Source organism: Halyomorpha halys, unplaced genomic scaffold (assembly GCF_000696795.3).
Source record: "Halyomorpha halys isolate HHAL.00 unplaced genomic scaffold, Hhal_1.1 Scaffold680.1, whole genome shotgun sequence".
NCBI classification, from domain to species: Eukaryota; Metazoa; Arthropoda; class Insecta; order Hemiptera; family Pentatomidae; genus Halyomorpha; species Halyomorpha halys.
Genome location: NW_027111055.1, coordinates 75609 through 95460, shown reverse-complemented (window position 1 = coordinate 95460; position 19852 = coordinate 75609). Strand labels below are relative to the sequence as shown.

The 19852-nt window shown below is 31.4% G+C and overlaps 1 protein-coding gene across 1 annotated transcript in view; it reads right to left on the bottom strand.

Annotated features, from left to right (window-relative positions):
- LOC106685322 (GON-4-like protein) overlaps window positions 1-19852 on the bottom strand; it is a 47434-nt gene that overhangs the window by 26471 nt on the left and 1111 nt on the right. Inside the window, exons 2-7 of the mRNA XM_014427919.3 lie at window positions 19403-19511; window positions 10444-10570; window positions 9990-10096; window positions 7861-8002; window positions 7494-7622; window positions 141-300 (exon numbers count right to left, since the gene is read on the bottom strand). Coding sequence (XP_014283405.1) covers window positions 141-300; window positions 7494-7622; window positions 7861-8002; window positions 9990-10096; window positions 10444-10570; window positions 19403-19511 — 774 coding nt within the window. The remainder of the gene's footprint in view (window positions 1-140; window positions 301-7493; window positions 7623-7860; window positions 8003-9989; window positions 10097-10443; window positions 10571-19402; window positions 19512-19852) is intronic.

The window sequence follows — 19852 nt, the reverse complement described above, 5'->3', positions numbered from 1 at the left end:
TAATTCCAGTTCTGTAATAACTATGTGTTTTTGAGATGGACAGTCCAGATAGAATCACACACACACACACACACATTTCTAATTGTTATAATATTAACTTTTATCTTAACTAATAATGTTATATAACAAATTTAAATTACCAAAATAAAACTCTTTCAAGAAATTCAACCAATCTTGATTATCACAGTGAGTGTCATACATATCAGTAGTTATATCTGGAGGAACAAATGCTTGTTCAATTGCTGTTAAAGGAGTTTTACTTAAACACAATTTTGAACGTGTACGCTGCCAAATATTTTCCTGAAATTAAAATGAAAGGATTATTAACCAAACATCTATATGAATCCAGATAGATAGAGATTTCACCATTGTTTATCCCAATGGGTTCAACCCTGATGAACCCCTTCAAAGTTGGAGGGGAAGAGGAGAAACATAGGTTATTAATAAATAATTTTTTCTGTCATTTTATATACTTGGTTTGACTGTCACCCGAACCATCTTCTTACGATTAATCATAACCTTTTAAAGGTTAAAGTAATAATGAAAGTTATTTTTTTTTTTTTTAATTGAATAAAGAACTACGTAAGAATTTTTTTAGATTTTATATATCACACTTACATTATAAAAAACATATAAACTTGTAAATTGCTAAATTAGTTTAAACAAAGCAGCAATAATAATGATAATAATAATAATGAATTCTTATGCTATTCTAATGCTTCCAAAAAAAGAACGAATTAAACCTATGTCTTGAAGATTTCCAACCAATAACGTATTTAAATGGTCTATATAAAATTCTCACTTCTATCTTGGCAACCAAGATATATGAACACCATGAAAATGAGAATATGATACCCACAGAACATCTAGGGTGTAAAAAACGGGCTAGAGGTTGTAAGGAGCACTTAGTTATTGATTGACTCCGTTCCACACAGCTGGCTGCTAAAAGAACTAGATATGTACAAGATTCAAACTAATGTAAGCAGACTCCTTTCAAACCTGATGGCAGTATGGAAAACTACGCTGAAAGTCGGAGCAAACTCAACAGGAAGAGACACTACGCCAATATTTTCTCGCAAAAAAACAGGAGTTTATCTCGCCATCTCAAGGATGGATTCTGGCAGATTGGAAAAGCAATGGGAGATTGTATAGCCAACTGAATGAAGCTTCCATAGACAAAGAAAGATCAGTTGAATGGTTAAAATCTGGGAGGCTATTCTCCGAGGCAGAGGGGTTTGTAGTTGCTATTCAAGATCAGGTTTTGCACAAGATAGTATAGAAAACATGTGCTAAAAGATGCAACAGCACCGGATAAGTGTCGATTAAGCTCAGTGACGCTGAAATAAATCCAACATATAACTGGTGGATGTGGAATGCTGGCTGGTACTGACTATCTACAGAGGCATAACAATGTGGCCAAAATTTTGCATCAGGCCCTGGTGATGAAGAACAACTTAATTGTTGATAAGAGCCTATATTACAAGTACCAACCAAATAAACTCCTTCAAAAAGGTCCTCTCAAGCTCTATTGGGATGAATCAATAATTACGGACAATACAGTACGCCATAATAAACCGGATATCCCCCTTCTAGGTCTAAGAAAAAAGAAAGCGGAACTTGTTGATGTCGGAATCCCAAATGATAATAATATAAGCTCCACTGTGGGCAAAAACTGAGAAACAAATGGTTTCATACCAAAATCAACAATGGCAGGCACGAATGTTTTGGGGGTGCCTATAGATGTGCTAAGAGAGGCTCAACAGGTGATTCTGTGAGATATAGTACGTATAGTGTGAAATTTTTTAAATATTTGAAACAAAAAAAAATAAATAAAATAAAACAACAAAAATATGAAGGTGGTTGGACTTCTAGGTCCCCAACTCAGATACTCAACCCACAATAGCGAGAAAAACTGACCATAATAATAATAATAATAATAATAGTAAGGGTCTTAAAAACTAGTATCTCGCCTCAGATACTCAACCCATAATAGCAAGAAAACACAGATAAAAATAATAATAATAATAAGATTATATTAGCTTATATTAGAAGATTATATTATTTCAGTGGACAGCCTGAAGCCAGCATATATGCCCAGCGAGGACAACACGGACGTTAGACCAAGGTCGATTTTAAAAAAATCATCCCAGTCCACAGAAAAGAGAGAAGAGGAACACTATCGGACAAGATCTGGCCGATCCGTCAAGCCAACAGTCCGCTTCTCTGAGGCACCGGTATAGGCGGTAAAACATTCCTCATCTAAGTTCCTATGAGACCGTCATTAAGGGGGGAGTCCTGTGGCAATCGGCGAGCAAGAAGTGCCGCCGCAACCCAATAGGGCTCAGCACTACAAGTGTCTAAGAAGCTAAGCAATTGTATATAATGTTATTATTATAAAAATACGATATCTTGTACAAATGTATATATGTTAATATGTAATGTGTAATAATGTTATTTATAAAATAAAAAAGATTGAGCAAAAAGAGTCAACGGAACTATCTCAAGTAGAGTTGAAAGTGAAAACTCTCAGTGATAACCGATCACATGAGGCCTTTAATTGCCACCGGGCTGATCTGTTGAATAAAGCCTTTTTCCAGGTCTAGACATAGAACTGGTGGCATACACTCTGCTTGAGATAGAGAAGTTCATTCCCAATCTATTCTCACAAGAGTTGTTTTTTAGTATGCTCACCCTAGACGATGGCCTATCTCCTCTCCCTATCTCCAGCAATCTTAGTCCGTCCGCTTCATCTCGGCAACCAGCGTAATTTCCCGTCTCTAGTCCGTCTGCTTCATCTCAGCAACTAGAGGTGCACCTAGCTTCATCAGCTTACTGATCCGTCCGCTTCATCTCGGCAACTAGTAAGCTGGCTCCTATCTTATAAGTTCTAGTCCGTCCGTTTTATCTCGGCAACTAGAACTGTTACTCTACCTCAGACTCTCTCACCTAGACCTCCTCTACCTGAGTCAGTGTCCAGGGCTCATCCCCTGGCACAGCCTTCCTTTCTTACCTATTCCTATTATTGAATACGCCTTGTCGTGGGCCTTCTGTAAAGTGTATATCAGGCTGGACAACCCCAACGTGATCCAGAGGAAGACTAACTCAAGGAGGAACAAGAAATAACTAGAGAGATGGCAGGAGATTCAGAGATGGAAAAAGAAGAGACACAAGGACAGAGAAGGGACCTTCAGGAAATCGATGCATATCCAGGCCAAGTATCAAGAATACTACGGTTCTGGAGGAACAACCCCGTGCTATGGTTCGCCACCTGCGAGGCCATATTCTCAACTTCGAAGGTCACATCGAGTACCATAAAATTCCAACTTCTGATCCCGAATATCGATCAGGACGTATTAATACACGTGCAAGACCTTATTACGGATCCTCTTAAGCAAACATATGAAAATTTGAAGGCCAGGCTACTACAGACCTACGGAGAATCAGAAAACCTGAGAATAAAAAGACTATTAGAAGACATCCCGGTAGGAGACCAAATCCCATCAGTTACTTCGAAGGATGCAGGCAGTAACTAGCTGGAGACTGGGTGAACACAGAGTTCATCAGGACATTATGGCTGAAAAACCTGCCCACAAGGTTCCAACCAATATTGGCCGCCACAGAACTTGCTGTTGAGAAACTGGCTGCGGTAGCAGATAAAATATATCAAGTATCTGCGCCGACTGAAACCTACACGATCACCCGACCGGCCACTTCGAGACAGATAGGATAAGCCATCGCGTGACTATAAGGAAGATCTAAGAGAACTCCGGCAAGATATAGACAGAATACTTGGTATCTTAGGATCAAGAGAGCTCGGACGAAGCCTAAGCCGAGGACGAAATGATGCACGCTCAAGATCCAAATTCCATCTGAGCGTTATTTGCTACTACCATTGACACTTTCAAGAAAAGTCTTTTAAGTGCAGGAAACCTTGTAAATGGGAAGCGAAGAGCCCAGAGCCAAATTTAAACTCCGACCAGTGAAAGTTGTGGCGGAAACTTTCACTCTGCAGCCACACCCCCGCCTATTCATCAAAGATCGAATAACAGGCCAGCCTTTCCTGATAGACACAGGAGCTTCAATTTCACTGGTACCAGTCCCCAAGGGACGGCGCAGGAACCCATCAGACTTCACGCTGGTAGCGGCTAACAATTCCTCAATAGCCACTTATGGCAAAGCGACCAGAGATGTGGACCTAGGATTTAAGAAACCTCTTCGCTGGACCTTCGTACTAGCAGACGTAGGCAAAGCGATCTTAGGTGCGGATTTCCTCTACTGGCATCAACTCACAGCAGATCTGAGAAACAGGCGGTTGATCAATGAGCTTACAGGCCAGAGGACGACAGGGAATATTTCATAAGAAAAAATCCCAGTATACTCAGTAGCACCAACGAATCAGAGATATGCCAAGATCCTGAACGAAATCCCCACTATAATCAAGATCACACCGATATGTGGACCACCCAGCGGAGTCGTCGAACACTACATAGAGACAAAAGGTCGACCAGTTACAGCAAATTGCCGATGCCTACCACTCAGAATATACCAGGAAGTAAAGAAGGAGATCAAGAACCTAATAAAAGAAGGTATTTGTTGCCCTTCAAAGAGTCCCTGGTCAAGTTCACTACACGTGGTGAAAGCAGATGGAAGCTTAAGATTATAGGGCGCTAAATAAGCAAACAATTCCTGACCAGTACGGAGTGCCAAACCTTCGGGACTTCACAATGGAACTGCATGGGAAGAAAATATTTTCCAAATTGACCTACGCCGCCTACTACGATATACCGGTCGCAGAAAAAGACCGAGAGAAGACAGCCATTATAACACCGTTTGGCCTAATAGAATATAATCGAATGAATTTTGGGCTTAGGAACGCAGGACAAAGCTTCCAGAGATTCGTCGATGATAAATTTCGTAACCTGACCTATTTATACAAATTTCTAGATGATTTCCTGATTGGATCAGATAACGAAGAGCAACACGAAACTCATCTGCGGGAAGTCCTACAGAGACTGGACAAATACAGTATCGCTGTCAATCCAGTCAAGCTTTCAACATATTAACATAGACTTAATTGGTCCTCTACCACCTTCAGATGGCAACACATACTGTTTGACCATGATAGACAGCCATACAAGATGGATTGAGGCAATCCCACTAGAAAGTATAACACCAGAAAGTGTAGCCATAACATTTTATATGAACTGGATCTGCCGATTTGGCGTACCAACGATCGTCACAACAGATCAATTTCGAGCTAGTCTAGCGATGACACTTCGTCTAGCATTGCTGAGGCTCTGTATGGATGGCCTATACGTCTCCCAGGAGAATTCCTTGAAGAGAACAAGAAGAAATTTGAACCTCACACGACACTTCAAGAATTAAAAGACAACATCTCCTCCTCATAATTTCCCGTCTCTCCCCGGCTCTAGTCCGTCCGCTTCATCTCGGCAACTAGAGCTGCACCTAGCCTCATCAGCTTACTGGTCCGTCCGCTTCATCTTGGCAACTAGTAAGCTGGCTTCTATCTTGACAGTTCTAGTCCGTCCGCTTCATCTCGGCAACTAGAACTGTTACTCTGCCTCAGACTCTCTCACTTAGACCTCCTCTACCTTAGTCAGTGTCCAGGGCTCATCCCCTGGCACGGCCTTCCTTTCTTACCTATTATTGAATACACCTTGTTGTGTGCCTTCTGTAAAGTGTATATCAGGCTGGAGAACCGCCTAAGATCAGACAACCCCAACAGAACTAACAAATTATTAATATCAGTTATTAATAACAAGTTAAAAGCTCATATAAATGAGCATCAGCTAATTGCTGATGAACAATATGGGACAAGAGAAAATGCCAAGGCATGTAAAGAACTGCTTGTCATTGACAGCTTCATAGCTTCTCAAATAAAAGGTAAAAAACATAATTCATCTTGAACATGGATTGACTATCAGATTCTGTGCCCCATGATTGCCTTCTGGAATGTCTATATATCTATAAGACAGAAAAAACTATAATCAATTTATTAGAGTGCCTTATGAAACTGTGGAGAGTGTCCTTGAATATCCTTGGTACTAAAGCACTACTGTCCAATGAAAAGATATCAATAAACTCTTTAATAAGTGTTTTGTTAAAGTCATCAAACAAAGAGTATCATCTTGGCATAGAAACCATACTTTCTCATTCCTTTTACAGGGATGGTATCAAATTATATGCCGGAAATGAGAATGATCTGCAAAACCTTCTTGAAATAGTAAGGGTCTTCAGTGAGGACATTCATATGAAGATAGGCCAGGATAAATGTACAATACTCTATATCTAAAAAGAAAAGGTGATAGATGCAAATAATATGGAGCTCTTTAATAGGAACCTTAACGAAAATCAATCTTATAAATAAGTTGTAAGTTATAAGGGATATAAGTTTCTAGATTTTAAGAAAGATGTAAAAAATTAATTCAAGGATAAATTTAACATGAGTAAAATTTATTCTCTGAACTTATCAGTCAGCATTACACACATGGGCAAAGCCGGCCTTATATAATTTGTTTGATATTTTGAAATGGAGCAATATAAATTTGGATGCACTCAATTCTTATCTAGGAGTACAATTGATAAATTCCCAAAAACGTTATCCGAAATCTTCTATAGTTGGAATGTATCGTCCAAGAAAAGTGGGAGGATGAGGGCTTTCAAGTCTGTTAAACGCTTGCCACAATAAAGAAGAAAATCTTCAGAATTACTTTCACATACTTCTCATTAGAAGAGCCTGATGTAAGAACCGCAAAGCTCAGCAGGCTACACCTGGTAAGCCATGCTGCAAGGATGGGGCTCTATAAGATCTCCAGAAAATTTATTGACGAAGAAATGTAAGGCACCAGACCAAGAGGCTGTGTCAAACTTCTATGAGTAGATGGTGTTGGAGAAGATTCAAGCACCCTGTACAGACTTCGGGATTTGAGGACAACTTCATTTCATCAACCAAACTGTCAGAAGCTACTTGAGGAGACCAGTACCCAGTAATGGGTTTTGTCGTGCCGATTGAGAGAGATTATGTTAATAAAATAGTAGAAATTGTTTTTGTTATTTTATTTTAGTTAAACAACAACTAAGGTTAAAATAATCTTAGAGGAGGATCTTCTATCTTAATTATAATTTGGGGGGGGGGGGGACTTATTCATAAAGATATAGTTTTTTTCCCTCCTGAGAATTTTTTTATTTTCATTCTATTTTATTTAAATTAATGATTTTCATTTGAAACAAAATATTCATAATATCTTATAAATAACATGGTGCCCAACAGTTTTATTATTATTATTATTATATATATATATTTTAGCGGTAGCACCTACAACTGGTAAATGGTAGCTCCATTTACTTGGTTTTGTCTTATTAATTTATGATATGGGTCAAGAATGGAGTTAAAGGATTGACCAATCACGTCCACATCATCCTTTATAATCACCATACCTCATTACTTAGAACAGAATATTTAACATACTTACATCTGAATTATTTTCATTTGTAAACCCTTGAATAATTTCCTTAATAGGAGATTCGCTTTCAGAACACTCATCATCTATAATAGATTCTTCATCCACAGTATTCTCATTAGCTTTGATATCTTCATCACTCTAACAATAAAATAAATAAATATACAGGAAATAAGTAAACAGATATGGCTTTCATTGTAATACCATAAAAAAAAAAATTGAATAAGCAATATAATAAAAACTAGAATGATAACATTACTAATAACAATATAAAAAAATTGATGGCTAAATTTATAGCATTTATCTAAGAATGTTCATGACCAAAATGAAAGTGGAATCACAAAACTGGTTCAATGAATTTTGATATAAATCAACTTACTACATCTTCATGTGGTTCATATTCTTCATCAGATGAATCTTCAGACATCTCTTGATTAATTAATGCTTCTATATCAAATTTTTTTAGTGTATAAGGTTCCATAATATTCCATATGGCATTCTGATCTAGTCCAATAAGCTCCCTAATAAATTGAGGATTGTTTATTTATACTATAAAAATTAAATCTAAAGTAAAATTTTGAAAAATAATTAAGAACTAAAATACGATCCACAGGGTGAATAACTTTTAAAAAAACAACATATATCTTATCAGTCACAACAAGAAAAGATTTATTTTAATAATGAAATGGTAGTTTACCATGGATAATATATATAAGGAGAAGACAGTTGGGGGTGCGGTCAGAGAAGAACAAAAATAAGTTAAAAACTTATTTATTAGTGCTAACGTTTTGGCCAGAATTTATAGCCTTCACCAGGGCTAAGAATAAAAAACAAGATAACAACCAATGAATAAAGAATATATGAAATGATTAGAAAATAAGAATCTTATTTCAGATATAGAATCTTATATTCTAATCATTTTACATATCCATTATCCATTGTCAACTATCATCTCATCAGTAATTTATTATTAAAATAAAACTTTTCTTGTTCTTTTGACTGAGAGGATGTTTGTTTTTACGGAGCTCCAACCATCTTCTCCTCATAAATAATAAAATACTTAGGAATAACAACTTCTCTAACATAAGGAGGTTCTATATTTGAGGAAACAGAATTCTTGTGGTACCTAGTGACCAGATAGAATTAGAAAACATTATCTAAATTTTCTGATCTTGTTTTTTTACTTTCTTTTTACAATTATAATATCCTGCTGTAACCTTTAGTCTATATTAGTTATTTTATAATTTACTTAATTATTTTATAATTGTCTGCTCCCATTTCTACCCATTTATTTGATACACTCGCTTATATTTTGTTATTTATGCCATTTCTGCTTGGCCTTACTAAAAAAGGTAATGATTTCCAAAATTCTTGGTTGATTTCATTCATGCACACTCTCTATGGGAGCTTTGTACAGGTCAATGAGTCTCAGATTATTTAAATTTTTTTCTTTTTTCTGATCACATACCCTCTCCCCTCCTCTTCTTCTCTCTTTTATTCATTTTATATTTATATAATTCATTGGTCGTTATCTCTTTTTTTCATATTTATTATTTTATATCCCTTCCTTATTCACTTTTCCATATAATCTGTATCTTTAGCCCATTATATAACGCAAAATGTTTTCTTTCACTTATTTCATTATGTTAATTTCAATTTTAATTATTTACATCGAACACAGGTTGATTTTTTTTTTTAATTTTTCATATATTTTCAAAATTATTCTTTTTCTAACGTATTTATATTTGTTCCCATTTTATCATGTATATTACTTTCTTCTGCACATTGTTATATATTATTTTTATCTTTCCAATATTATAATTAATTTGCTAGCAGTATCATCTGCAACCTACTTAAATTTCATATAATACTGTTTCTTAGTTTGTTTGATATATATATATATATATATAATGAAATTATATATATATATATATATATATACACACACACACACACACACACATATTTGTTTTTCTGTGAGCTATGGTTGTTATCTTGGTTTTTGTTTTTTTTTGGTTTCTGAAATTCAGGCCACGGCGGCACAAAATTGTTTTTACATATTTGAGTACCATTACTGACCACAAAGAAGGAGAAAATGAGCATATCACCATCTCCATTAGATAAAATATTGAATTTAAACTATATAAAAGCAATTATTTATACTTCTATGTAGGGAACACATGGATTAAATGACAGAAAGGATTGCAAGGCAATAGGAAATCATGAATGTTTGATTCCTCTCATTGAACTGTGGTTCTAATCATATATAGTAATATCAATACTACTATAATGGAAGATTATCTATAAAACTCCGGCCTAAAGATACAGAACAGTCTTGTAAATCGTAGAAGTTTATTAAGATCATAACCATTAGATGTAAATTGAAGTAATAAATTAATTATTTATGATCATAAGAAAGTATTATGTAGATTTTATGACAAAATTACAATCACAATAAATAAACAAAAAATTGAATATTAATAAATAAAAAAAAATAGGTATACATACTTAGTTTTAGCACGAGTTAATTTAAGATCATAAACTGGTTTTTCTGTAGATTTATCTAATGAATAGTAATCTATCATTTTAAGAACTTCACTATCACTTATAACTGCCTAAAACAAAACATAAGATTTAGAGAGAAAATATTGATGCACTATAATTGTTTTTAATATTGAATGAAATTATTGGATGACATTCAACAGGTTGTTTTTTTCATGTCATGCTAATTTTATTAATCACATTTGAAGGTTTTATTGTAGTTTGTAATATTTATAATATTAGATCCAGAAATGTAAGTTTTAAGTGTATTTATAATTATTAGTTACTTTTTAATTGCATTTAAAACAATATATTTATAATCAATAGGACATTATATTATCATAATACTGCTGATCATTCAACTTAATATTAATATCATCAATATAAAAATCAAATAAATATAAACTGGATAATACTTCACTTTTATCATGTTTTTGACATTTGTCGCAGTTAAATTATTCCTTTGAGCTTTTATGTCCAATTCTCGATCTAGATCTTCCTCCAGCTCATAAATTATGTCTGGAACGATCACTTCATTTTCTTTTTTTCTAAAACAAACAAAAGTACAGAGTAAGATGAGAAAAGTTTATAATTTAAAAAAAAAAAAAAAGATGATTTAATATACTTTGTCCTATTCTATCAAATTAGTAATAATATTTATAAACTTTTCAATTCATTACATATAAAACAAAAATTCCATCCTTGAACTATCCTCCTTATGAATAACATTAATGTCCATAAAAACAAAAATCACTTGTAGTCCAAAGATATTTTAAAATAAATAAATAAAAATATATAGGAAGTTCATTCAGTAGAACATAATCAATAATAATAAATAAAAAAATCTATAAATATAAACATAACCATCAAAGAATACATAGAAACAGAACTTATAATAAAAACCCATTACTACTGAACAAAAAAAGTAGTTTCTTCTATGTAAAAATTTAAGTGTCAAGAAAAATTAATTTTATCTGACATTGATAAAACTGGAAACAAAATTATACATATAAATGATTGACTGTATTATTTCAAATTATGAAGAAGATGGTCAGTGGTGCGGTCAAAATAAAATAAAAATATTTAACAACCATTTATTTTCCGATGTTTCGCCCCACTTTGTTGAGCTTCATCAGGGCTAAAAGATACAAAAAGGTAAATTAAGGTAGGTTTGAAATAATGTAAATATAAGTGAAAAGAAAATTATATACAAATGAAGGAAAAGAAGAAATAAAAATAGTATTAGTATATAATAGACAATGATAAGAATATTTAAAAAAAATGTACACAAACTATTAGGTTAAAAATGAATAGGAGACGCATTAACACGCAAAGAACAAATCAGGACCACCGGTTTCAGTTGAGATATTCGAAACTGATACAAATCGGAAGTATACAGAATGGAGGGCAGGCGAACATTCATGGTTTTATTTCAAATACACAAAATAAAAGAAAGATATCAAAATAAACCTGAACCAAATTAAACCTGAACCATACTTTTAATTTCGACAATCCTTCCATTCTTGCCACTGTCCCCAACCACACAATAAAATAGAAGTACATAGGTAAAATGCAAAATGAAGTACATAATCATATTAAAAATAAGTAAAAAAATATAGAAATGAGGAGAAAAAAAAGAAAGTAGTGATAATAAACAAGTGAAAAAAAAATAATAATAATAAGCGTCTTACAGGTAAAACAGAACAGAGAATTCTCTTCCTTAAGATCCAACCCTATTTTTCCTAAATCTATTGACAATAGTGTTAAGAATTTTCATACATCCAATTCTCAGAAATCCCAATTATCTCATTCCCTATTAAAATTAAAAAAATCTTTACTAAATTTAAAAATTAAAGAAACTATTTAGCAAATCAATTTCATTAATACCAAAATTAATTCCCTCTCCTCATTGTTAGTTTCTGTCATTGGTGATGATAATATGACTAAATTGTGATATTAAAAACATTTTTACATCCACAAAACAATGTAAAAAACTCCCACTCATCTACAAATTTAAACATATTTGTGAACTATCACTATCCAACAAAATTCAGCCTGAAGGCCAAGAAGACTGGGTCTATAATATATCCTCCACCACTATACCACCCAACATTGTTAACATTCTTTGTCTTGGCCCCAATTTTGCTACGCTTAACTCTACTAAACTCATCCCCCAACTTATTACTGACCTAGAATATATATATATAAAACAACCTGTTTGACATCGCTGAGGAAGACAAAGAACTACCCGCATCTGTATCAGCGACTTGATATCCAAACACCTGTAACATCCCCCATCCCAACCCTTCGCTTCTTTCCACCTTATTTTTCAAAGATTTATCCCACACCAGATCCTTCCTCAATGACCATATTATTGTTACTAGAGCTGATACTATACTATTTAACCAACCTCATACCAGGTTAGGCATATTATCATTATGTTTCATGATCTAGTTTATTTATTATGTTTCCTTTTTTATTTTATTAGTAAAACTGATACTAAAACTAATTAAAAAAAATTATCAAAAATTCAACCACAATATTTACTCAAAATTTCTGCATAATGCTGGATTAAAATTTTAGTGTCTAATTTCAAATTAACCATGTACTACTTAATATTCTCTGATATATAAACACCATTAAGCATTTTTCGGTAACTGTTTACCTCAGCTCCCCCAAAATGGCAGAAGTCAATTTTTTTGAGACGAGAGTGTACTGTCAGTCCCGAACCTAGCCGTCTATGGACGACTTTGGGTAGGTTACAAAATTAACAATCTTTCAAGAGGGAAAATTTCTGTCCCTACACACTTACTCCTTTTCCCTTTTGATAAAGGTTAGCTTATAATACACCACTATTTTTAGCAGCAGTTCTGATTTATGAATATTTTATAATAAATGTGTTTACTTACTTCTTCTAACTTATATTTATTATACATTAGAAGAACTAAATTCTAATACTAAGACTCTGTAACCTGAAAATAGATTGGAAGCATTTATTTTATGGTATTTTTTTTAATAAGAATAAGAAAATTGTTTAATAGTTAATCTGACTAGAATAATAAGGTTCTCTTGAGCTGTAATTTAATAAGAATAAGATATTTATTTTATAGTTTGTCTGAATATAATAGTAAGGTTCTCTTGAGCTGTGATTTAATAAGAATAAGATATTTATTTTATAGTTTGTCTGAATATAATAGTAAGGTTCTCTGGAGCTGCAAGTTAATAAGAATAAGATAATTGTTTAATAGTTAATCTGACTAGAATAATAAGGTTCTCTTGAGCTGTAAATTAATAAGAATAAGATAATTGCTTAATAGTCAATCTGAATATAATAATAAGGTTCTCTTGAGCTGTAATTGAATAAGAATAAGAAAATTGTTTAATAGTTAATTTGAATTTAATAATAAGGTTCATGATACTTTTTTTACAACATACTTACAACTTACTTTACAAAATCGTGAGATACTTTTTTTTTTATCTTTTCATTTATGCCCACATCTGTCAAATACAAAATTAACAATCAGCAGACTGCCTGACTGATATATTAATGAAACAAATATCATATTAGCCCACCCCTAACCATCTTCTTCTCATATATATCATAGAGGGTTAACAATCTTCTCATAATTTTACATTTTATATTTGCTAAAGAGAGAATATGTATTAGGTTTAAAGGATGGAATTGTATTTAGATATATGGATAAATAACAGGGGAAAAATGATCTTTTCCTCATATATATCATGGAGGATCAACAATCTTCTCATAATTTTACATTTTATATTTGTTAAAAAGGGAATATGTATTAGGTTTATAGGGTAAAATTGTATTTAGATACATGGATAAATAATGGGGAAAAAATGAATAAAAAAAAGGATGACAAAATAATGAAAATGTAGAAACAAATAAAGTATTTGTTACAATCATATTGAATCTACAGCCAACAATAAACACCTCAATATTACTTTCTACAATATAATTTATACAAAAAGTAATTAATACAATGAAAAAGTTAATAAAGGTATTATTTCCGTAAAAATGAAAACAATAAGAAAAATTGTTACTTATAGATTATAAGAAAAATTACTACCATTATAGAGGTATGTCAAAAATATTTTATTTTAATAAAATAATGCTAATACACATTTCAGGTTACAAAAATATTGTTTTTTTAATATCTACTAATTGAGTATGTCAGATTCTATGGCCAAAACAAAACTTATTGACTTTTAATTCAACAATATATCACAAATTTGTACTTCATTAATTCTTTTGACATAATTTTCACCTTTGAATTCATAGTCTACTGATGATAAGCTATGACTAATGTTATTTATTCATTCACTGTACAAATATATGGAGGATGGTGGCGTGAAGGGAGGCTGAGTTAGATACCCTTCTCATGATGGTTGAGTTTGAAATCTGGAATGGAAATATGTAGGTTATATAACAATAGATATTCTATTTTAACGATATTATTCACTAAATTGAAAGTTCTTTAAACAAAAAAATCTACCATGCATTAAGACACTTAATATACAAAATATTTTTGTTTTTATATAAAAACACATATGATTGTATAAAATATAATTTAATGGTATGATTAAACTTTAGCACCAAAGCGATTTCAACAACATGCTTGAAATAATACTAATAATAATAATCTTAATCGGGTACATTTTAATTTGAGATATTATTTTTCTCATCGGTTTCTCACCTCTCAAAAAAAAAAAAACTTAATGCTTTTTATTACAAATAGTAAAAATTTAGTTTGTTATAAGCTATATCCAAGCAAATGAACCTGGGAAGATTCAATACTTGGGTACTCAATGGCTTCTTGTTGTGGAACCAATCCTTTTTTTATCTCTTATCAGGATCATCTTAACAAGACAATTATGCAAATTATTACAAAAATGGTTTATAGTTTATGTTTGTATAAGTGGATACTTGATACTGCTAAGAAAAAAGAAAGGATGACAGTGTGTCAGTATTGCAGAAAATGGTTTCCTCGTTCCATCATTACTCATCATGAAAAATTATATGTGAAAGGAAGTATAACATTTAATTGTACATCCTGTAACAAAGGCTTTAGTGAAACAGATGATTTCATAAATCATATTTGTGAAGATATACAATATAGGATAATTTAAAACTGGACCAGATGAACAAATGGCCAAAATGTCCCCCAATGATTGAATAAAGAAGTAAGAAGTTATGAGGATACATCCTTGAAAAAAAAAAAATGATTACAAAATATTGAATCCTTAGACAAAAATTAAATGAGGAAGTTTCAATTGGCTTTTGATTCATCAAGAAATTTCCAACTGTTTTGTAAAAATATTTTCTATATTTTTAAATATTTTTTTATGTTCCTCTATTTCTCTTATCTTATATCTTTGAATCTTCACTTAAACTGGTCTAAGTAAGATATATATTTTTTTTCATTTAGCTTTCTAGGCGACTTATCATTTAAATGAGCATATAGAATGTTTCAGGAAATTTTTCTAAATCTCTAGAGATTTAGCTAATAGAGGTGAAATTTAGGTATTTTTTTAGCTAGTTAAATTATCTTTCAAATGATAGTTATATATTATAACAATACCATAAAATGTATACTTTACAAGTTTTCCCAAATTTCAAGTTTTCTTTTCTTCATAACATTAACAAGATTGGTGCTGTATACCAGCAGTCCCCAAACTTTTATCACAGCACCCTTCTTGGGTTAAAACAATTTCACAACACCCATGCTAGGCTAAAGAATAATTTGAGGCACCCCTATCAAACTAAAAACAAATTGAACAATTAATTACCCTCAGAACAGTTGAATGTGTAGGGAAAGAAGAACAGTGGAAATTAATTGTTGGAATGCACTGTATGTTTGCTATTTTAATTTTTTTAAATATTTTGGAAAAGTAGCACTTGTTTGCGGCACTCTCTGCATACAATTGGGGCACCTCAGAGTGCTGTGGTACCCAGTTTGAGGAATAGCTCGTATATTACTGCTTTGAGAGCTTAGGTTAAAGGAGAAGACTTTGTGAAGTAATTTTCATCTCCTGGTGATAATGGTTTTTTTTTAATTTTTTTTTTTTATAGATTTTCATTAAAAGTTTTCTGAAATCTATCTTTCTTTACATTTTCCAAACTTCCCCTGTCCTAACTTCTTTCTTATTTTCTTTTATATATAGATAGCTTCCATCTCAGATTTACAACATAATGTCTCCGTAGTAAACACTAATAGCAATGTAATATTCTGACAATAACGTTCATTGTCCCACTTATTGTCTATTTTCTCGGAGTCAATTCCCTTTGAATATCGTAAAACTGAGCCAATGGTTAATGTAATAAAAATTTGGATTTAAAAGATTCAAAGATTCCTAATTTATTTGTAAGTTAAATTCAAATTAAGTTAAACTACCAAATTAATGAATATAATCATTCACCCATCCTGATGTTCTTTTTTAAGTCGCTTGGACAGTAAAACTATACCCTTGAAACTGCCATACATTGTTTATTAGTTTCATGATGAGTAATGATGGAACGAGGAAACCATTTTCTGCAATACTGACACACTGTCATCCTTTCTTTTTTCTTAGCAGTATCAGGTATCTACTCATACAAATATAAATTATAAACCATTTTTGTAATAATTTGCATAATTGTCTTGTTAAGATGATCCTGATAAGAGATAAAAAAAGGATTGGTTCCACAACAAGAAGCCATTGAGTACCCAAGTATTGAATCTTCCCAGGTTCATTTGCTTGGATATAGCTTATAACAAACTAAATTTTTACTATTTGTAATAAATTTCTTTATAGTTGATTTTAATTTGAAGATCTTATGTTTAGTATTGTTATCTGCCATTACCAATACCATCAATCGATTATTATAAAATATATTAATTATAAATAAAAGGAATGTTGTCCGGGTGCAGTAAAAAAAAAAATTGAATAGAGCGACTATTTCATTTTTTTTTTTTTATGGTCAATCAGCCATCTTCTACTATATTAATTATAGCATTAAGTTTTTTTTTTTCTTGAGAGGTGAGAAACCGATGAGGAAAATAATATCTCAAATTAAAATGTACCCGATTAAGATTAAGTATTATGTCAAGCATATTGTTGAAATCGCTTTGGTGCTAAAGTTTAATCATACCATTAAATTATATTTTATACAATCATATGTGTTTTTATATAAAAACAAAAATATTTTGTATATTAAGTGTCTTAATGCATGGTAGATTTTTTTGTTTAAAGAACTTTAAATTTAGTGAATAATATCGTTAATATAGAATATCTATTGTTATATAACCTACATATTTCCATTCCAGATTTCAAACTCAACCATCATGAGAAGGGTATCTAACTCAGCCTCCCTTCACGCCACCATCCTCCATATATTTGTACAGAGAATGAAGAAATAACATCAAGTAAATATCATCAGTCATAGCTTATCATCAGTAGGCTATGAATTTAAAGGTGAAAATTATGTCAAAAGAATTAAGGAAGTACAAATTTGTGATATTTTGTTGAATTAAAAGTCAATAAGTTTTGTTTTGGCCATAGAAACTGACATGCTCAATATAGTTTTCAGTCTTGTATGTTTTAATATGATGTCTCTAATTAATAACTAGATTTAATTTAAAGGAGTGTTTGTTTAAATAATTGTCAGAACTTATACAATATGTTGATTGTAGTAGACATGTAATTGTTTAAATAAAGGAATAGTTCATGGAAGATAATGTTTTTAATATGTGAGTTATTAGTATATATTAAAAAAACAATATTTTTGTAACCTGAAATGTGTATTAGCATTATTTTATTAAAATAAAATATTTTTGACATACCTCTATAATGGTAGTAATTTTCAATAGTCTTAATAAACCTGATAATTTATAGAAACTTCATATACTTATCTTAATATATTAAATGATATATTTGTAAGGAACTAAAACAATTTTTCTTATTGTTTTCATTTTTACTGAAATAATACCTTTATTAACTTTTCCATTGTATTAATTACTTTTTGTATAATATTGTAGAAAATAATATTGAGGTGTTTATTGTTGGCTGTAGATTCAATATGATTGTAACAAATACTTTATTTGTTTCTACATTTTCATTATTTTGTCATCCTTTTTTTTATTCATTTTTTCCCCATTATTTATTCATGTATCTAAATACAATTTTACCCTTTAAACCTAATACATATTCCCTTTTTAACAAATATAAAATGTAAAATTATGAGAAGATTGTTGATCCTCCATGATATATATGAGGAAAAGATCATTTTTCCCCTGTTATTTATCCATATATCTAAATACAATTCTATCCTTTAAACCTAATACATATTCTCTCTTTAACAAATATAAAATGTAAAATTATGAGAAGATTGTTGACTCTCTATGATATATATGAGGAGAATATGGTTAGGGGTAGTGGGCTAATATGATATTTGTTTAATTAATATAACAGGCAGGCAGTCCGCTGATTGTCAATTTTGTATTTGACAGGTGCAGGCATAAATGAAAAGATAAAAAAAAAGTATCTCACGATTTTGTAAAGTAAGTTGTAAAAAAAGTATCGGGAAGGTAGTGGAGGATTTCACTACTACCATTTCCCAGTAGAAATTCCCTCTAGTGGAAAAAATCCCTGTCGAACTTGCGGGAATTTATTTTACAAACGAGCAGCTGGGAATCGGTCACCTCCGGAGACTCTTGGCACCGTTCGGGACCGTCAGTATACTCACGTTCGGTAAAAATGGGCTTCCGCCATTTTGGGGGAGCTGAGGTAAACATTTACCCATTTTTCTTTTGAAAGTATCATAATTATCTAAATGTAAAATTATTCTGTTATCAAAATCAAATTTATGTTTATTTTTGGATACACTAGAACTGTTTTATTTGGGTCTTTTCCATATATTTTACATCATTACCATGCTTGTACATTCTATCACCCAAAAATTGTTTTGTTTCTTCTATATATATTGTTGGATACTTCATGCATGGAATTTTAAAAATCAATCCTGACTGATATTTTATTTATATTTTATCCTCTATATTTCTATAGCAATTTTCAATTTCATTTCTCAGTCTACATAAGGAGTATTTCTCAATATCATTTACATTAAATGTTCTCTTTATGTCTCCAGATAATCTTTTCCTGTGATTAAATCCATAAACCTTTTTCCTAACAGTATTTTTATTTTTTATTGTTTTTTCTGGCATATTTTTTAATTTCTTAAGGTTCACTTCCCAAATTTTATAAATACAATTTTTAGGATAAACTATAAATTATTCAGTTAAGAAAACAAACTTAAATCGATTAATACTTTAAAATAAAAATTCAAAAGATTCTAAAAACACTTAAAAAACAAAATATTTTACCTTTTCCGTTTCTGTTTAACTTGAGTTTTGTCAAGGGCATCTTTATTATTACTGCAATGTTTTCTTTTTCTTTTTGAACTTTCACCTGAAGGTGGTGATTGTTCACTTTCTAAAAATAGATAAATTACATCAATATGCACATTCGTATAATAACAATGAAATGATACTAGTCCATAAAATAATATTAAAGTAATTTTATTGAGTTCAATGTACAGTAACAACTATCAAAGGACAAAAAAAAAAGAAGGTAAGTAAAAGGAAAAAACAGGTAAAGAAGTACCAAATTAAAAAAAGAGAGAGAGAGTATTGTTTCTAGAGGAAATAGACAAAGTATCAAGAGTTTTGTAAAAAAATCTAGATTCAGACATTGAAATTCAAAGTAAAGATTAAAAAAATTTTTTACTAAATAATTCAAAAACACTATCCAAAATTATAGTCTCAAAACATTTA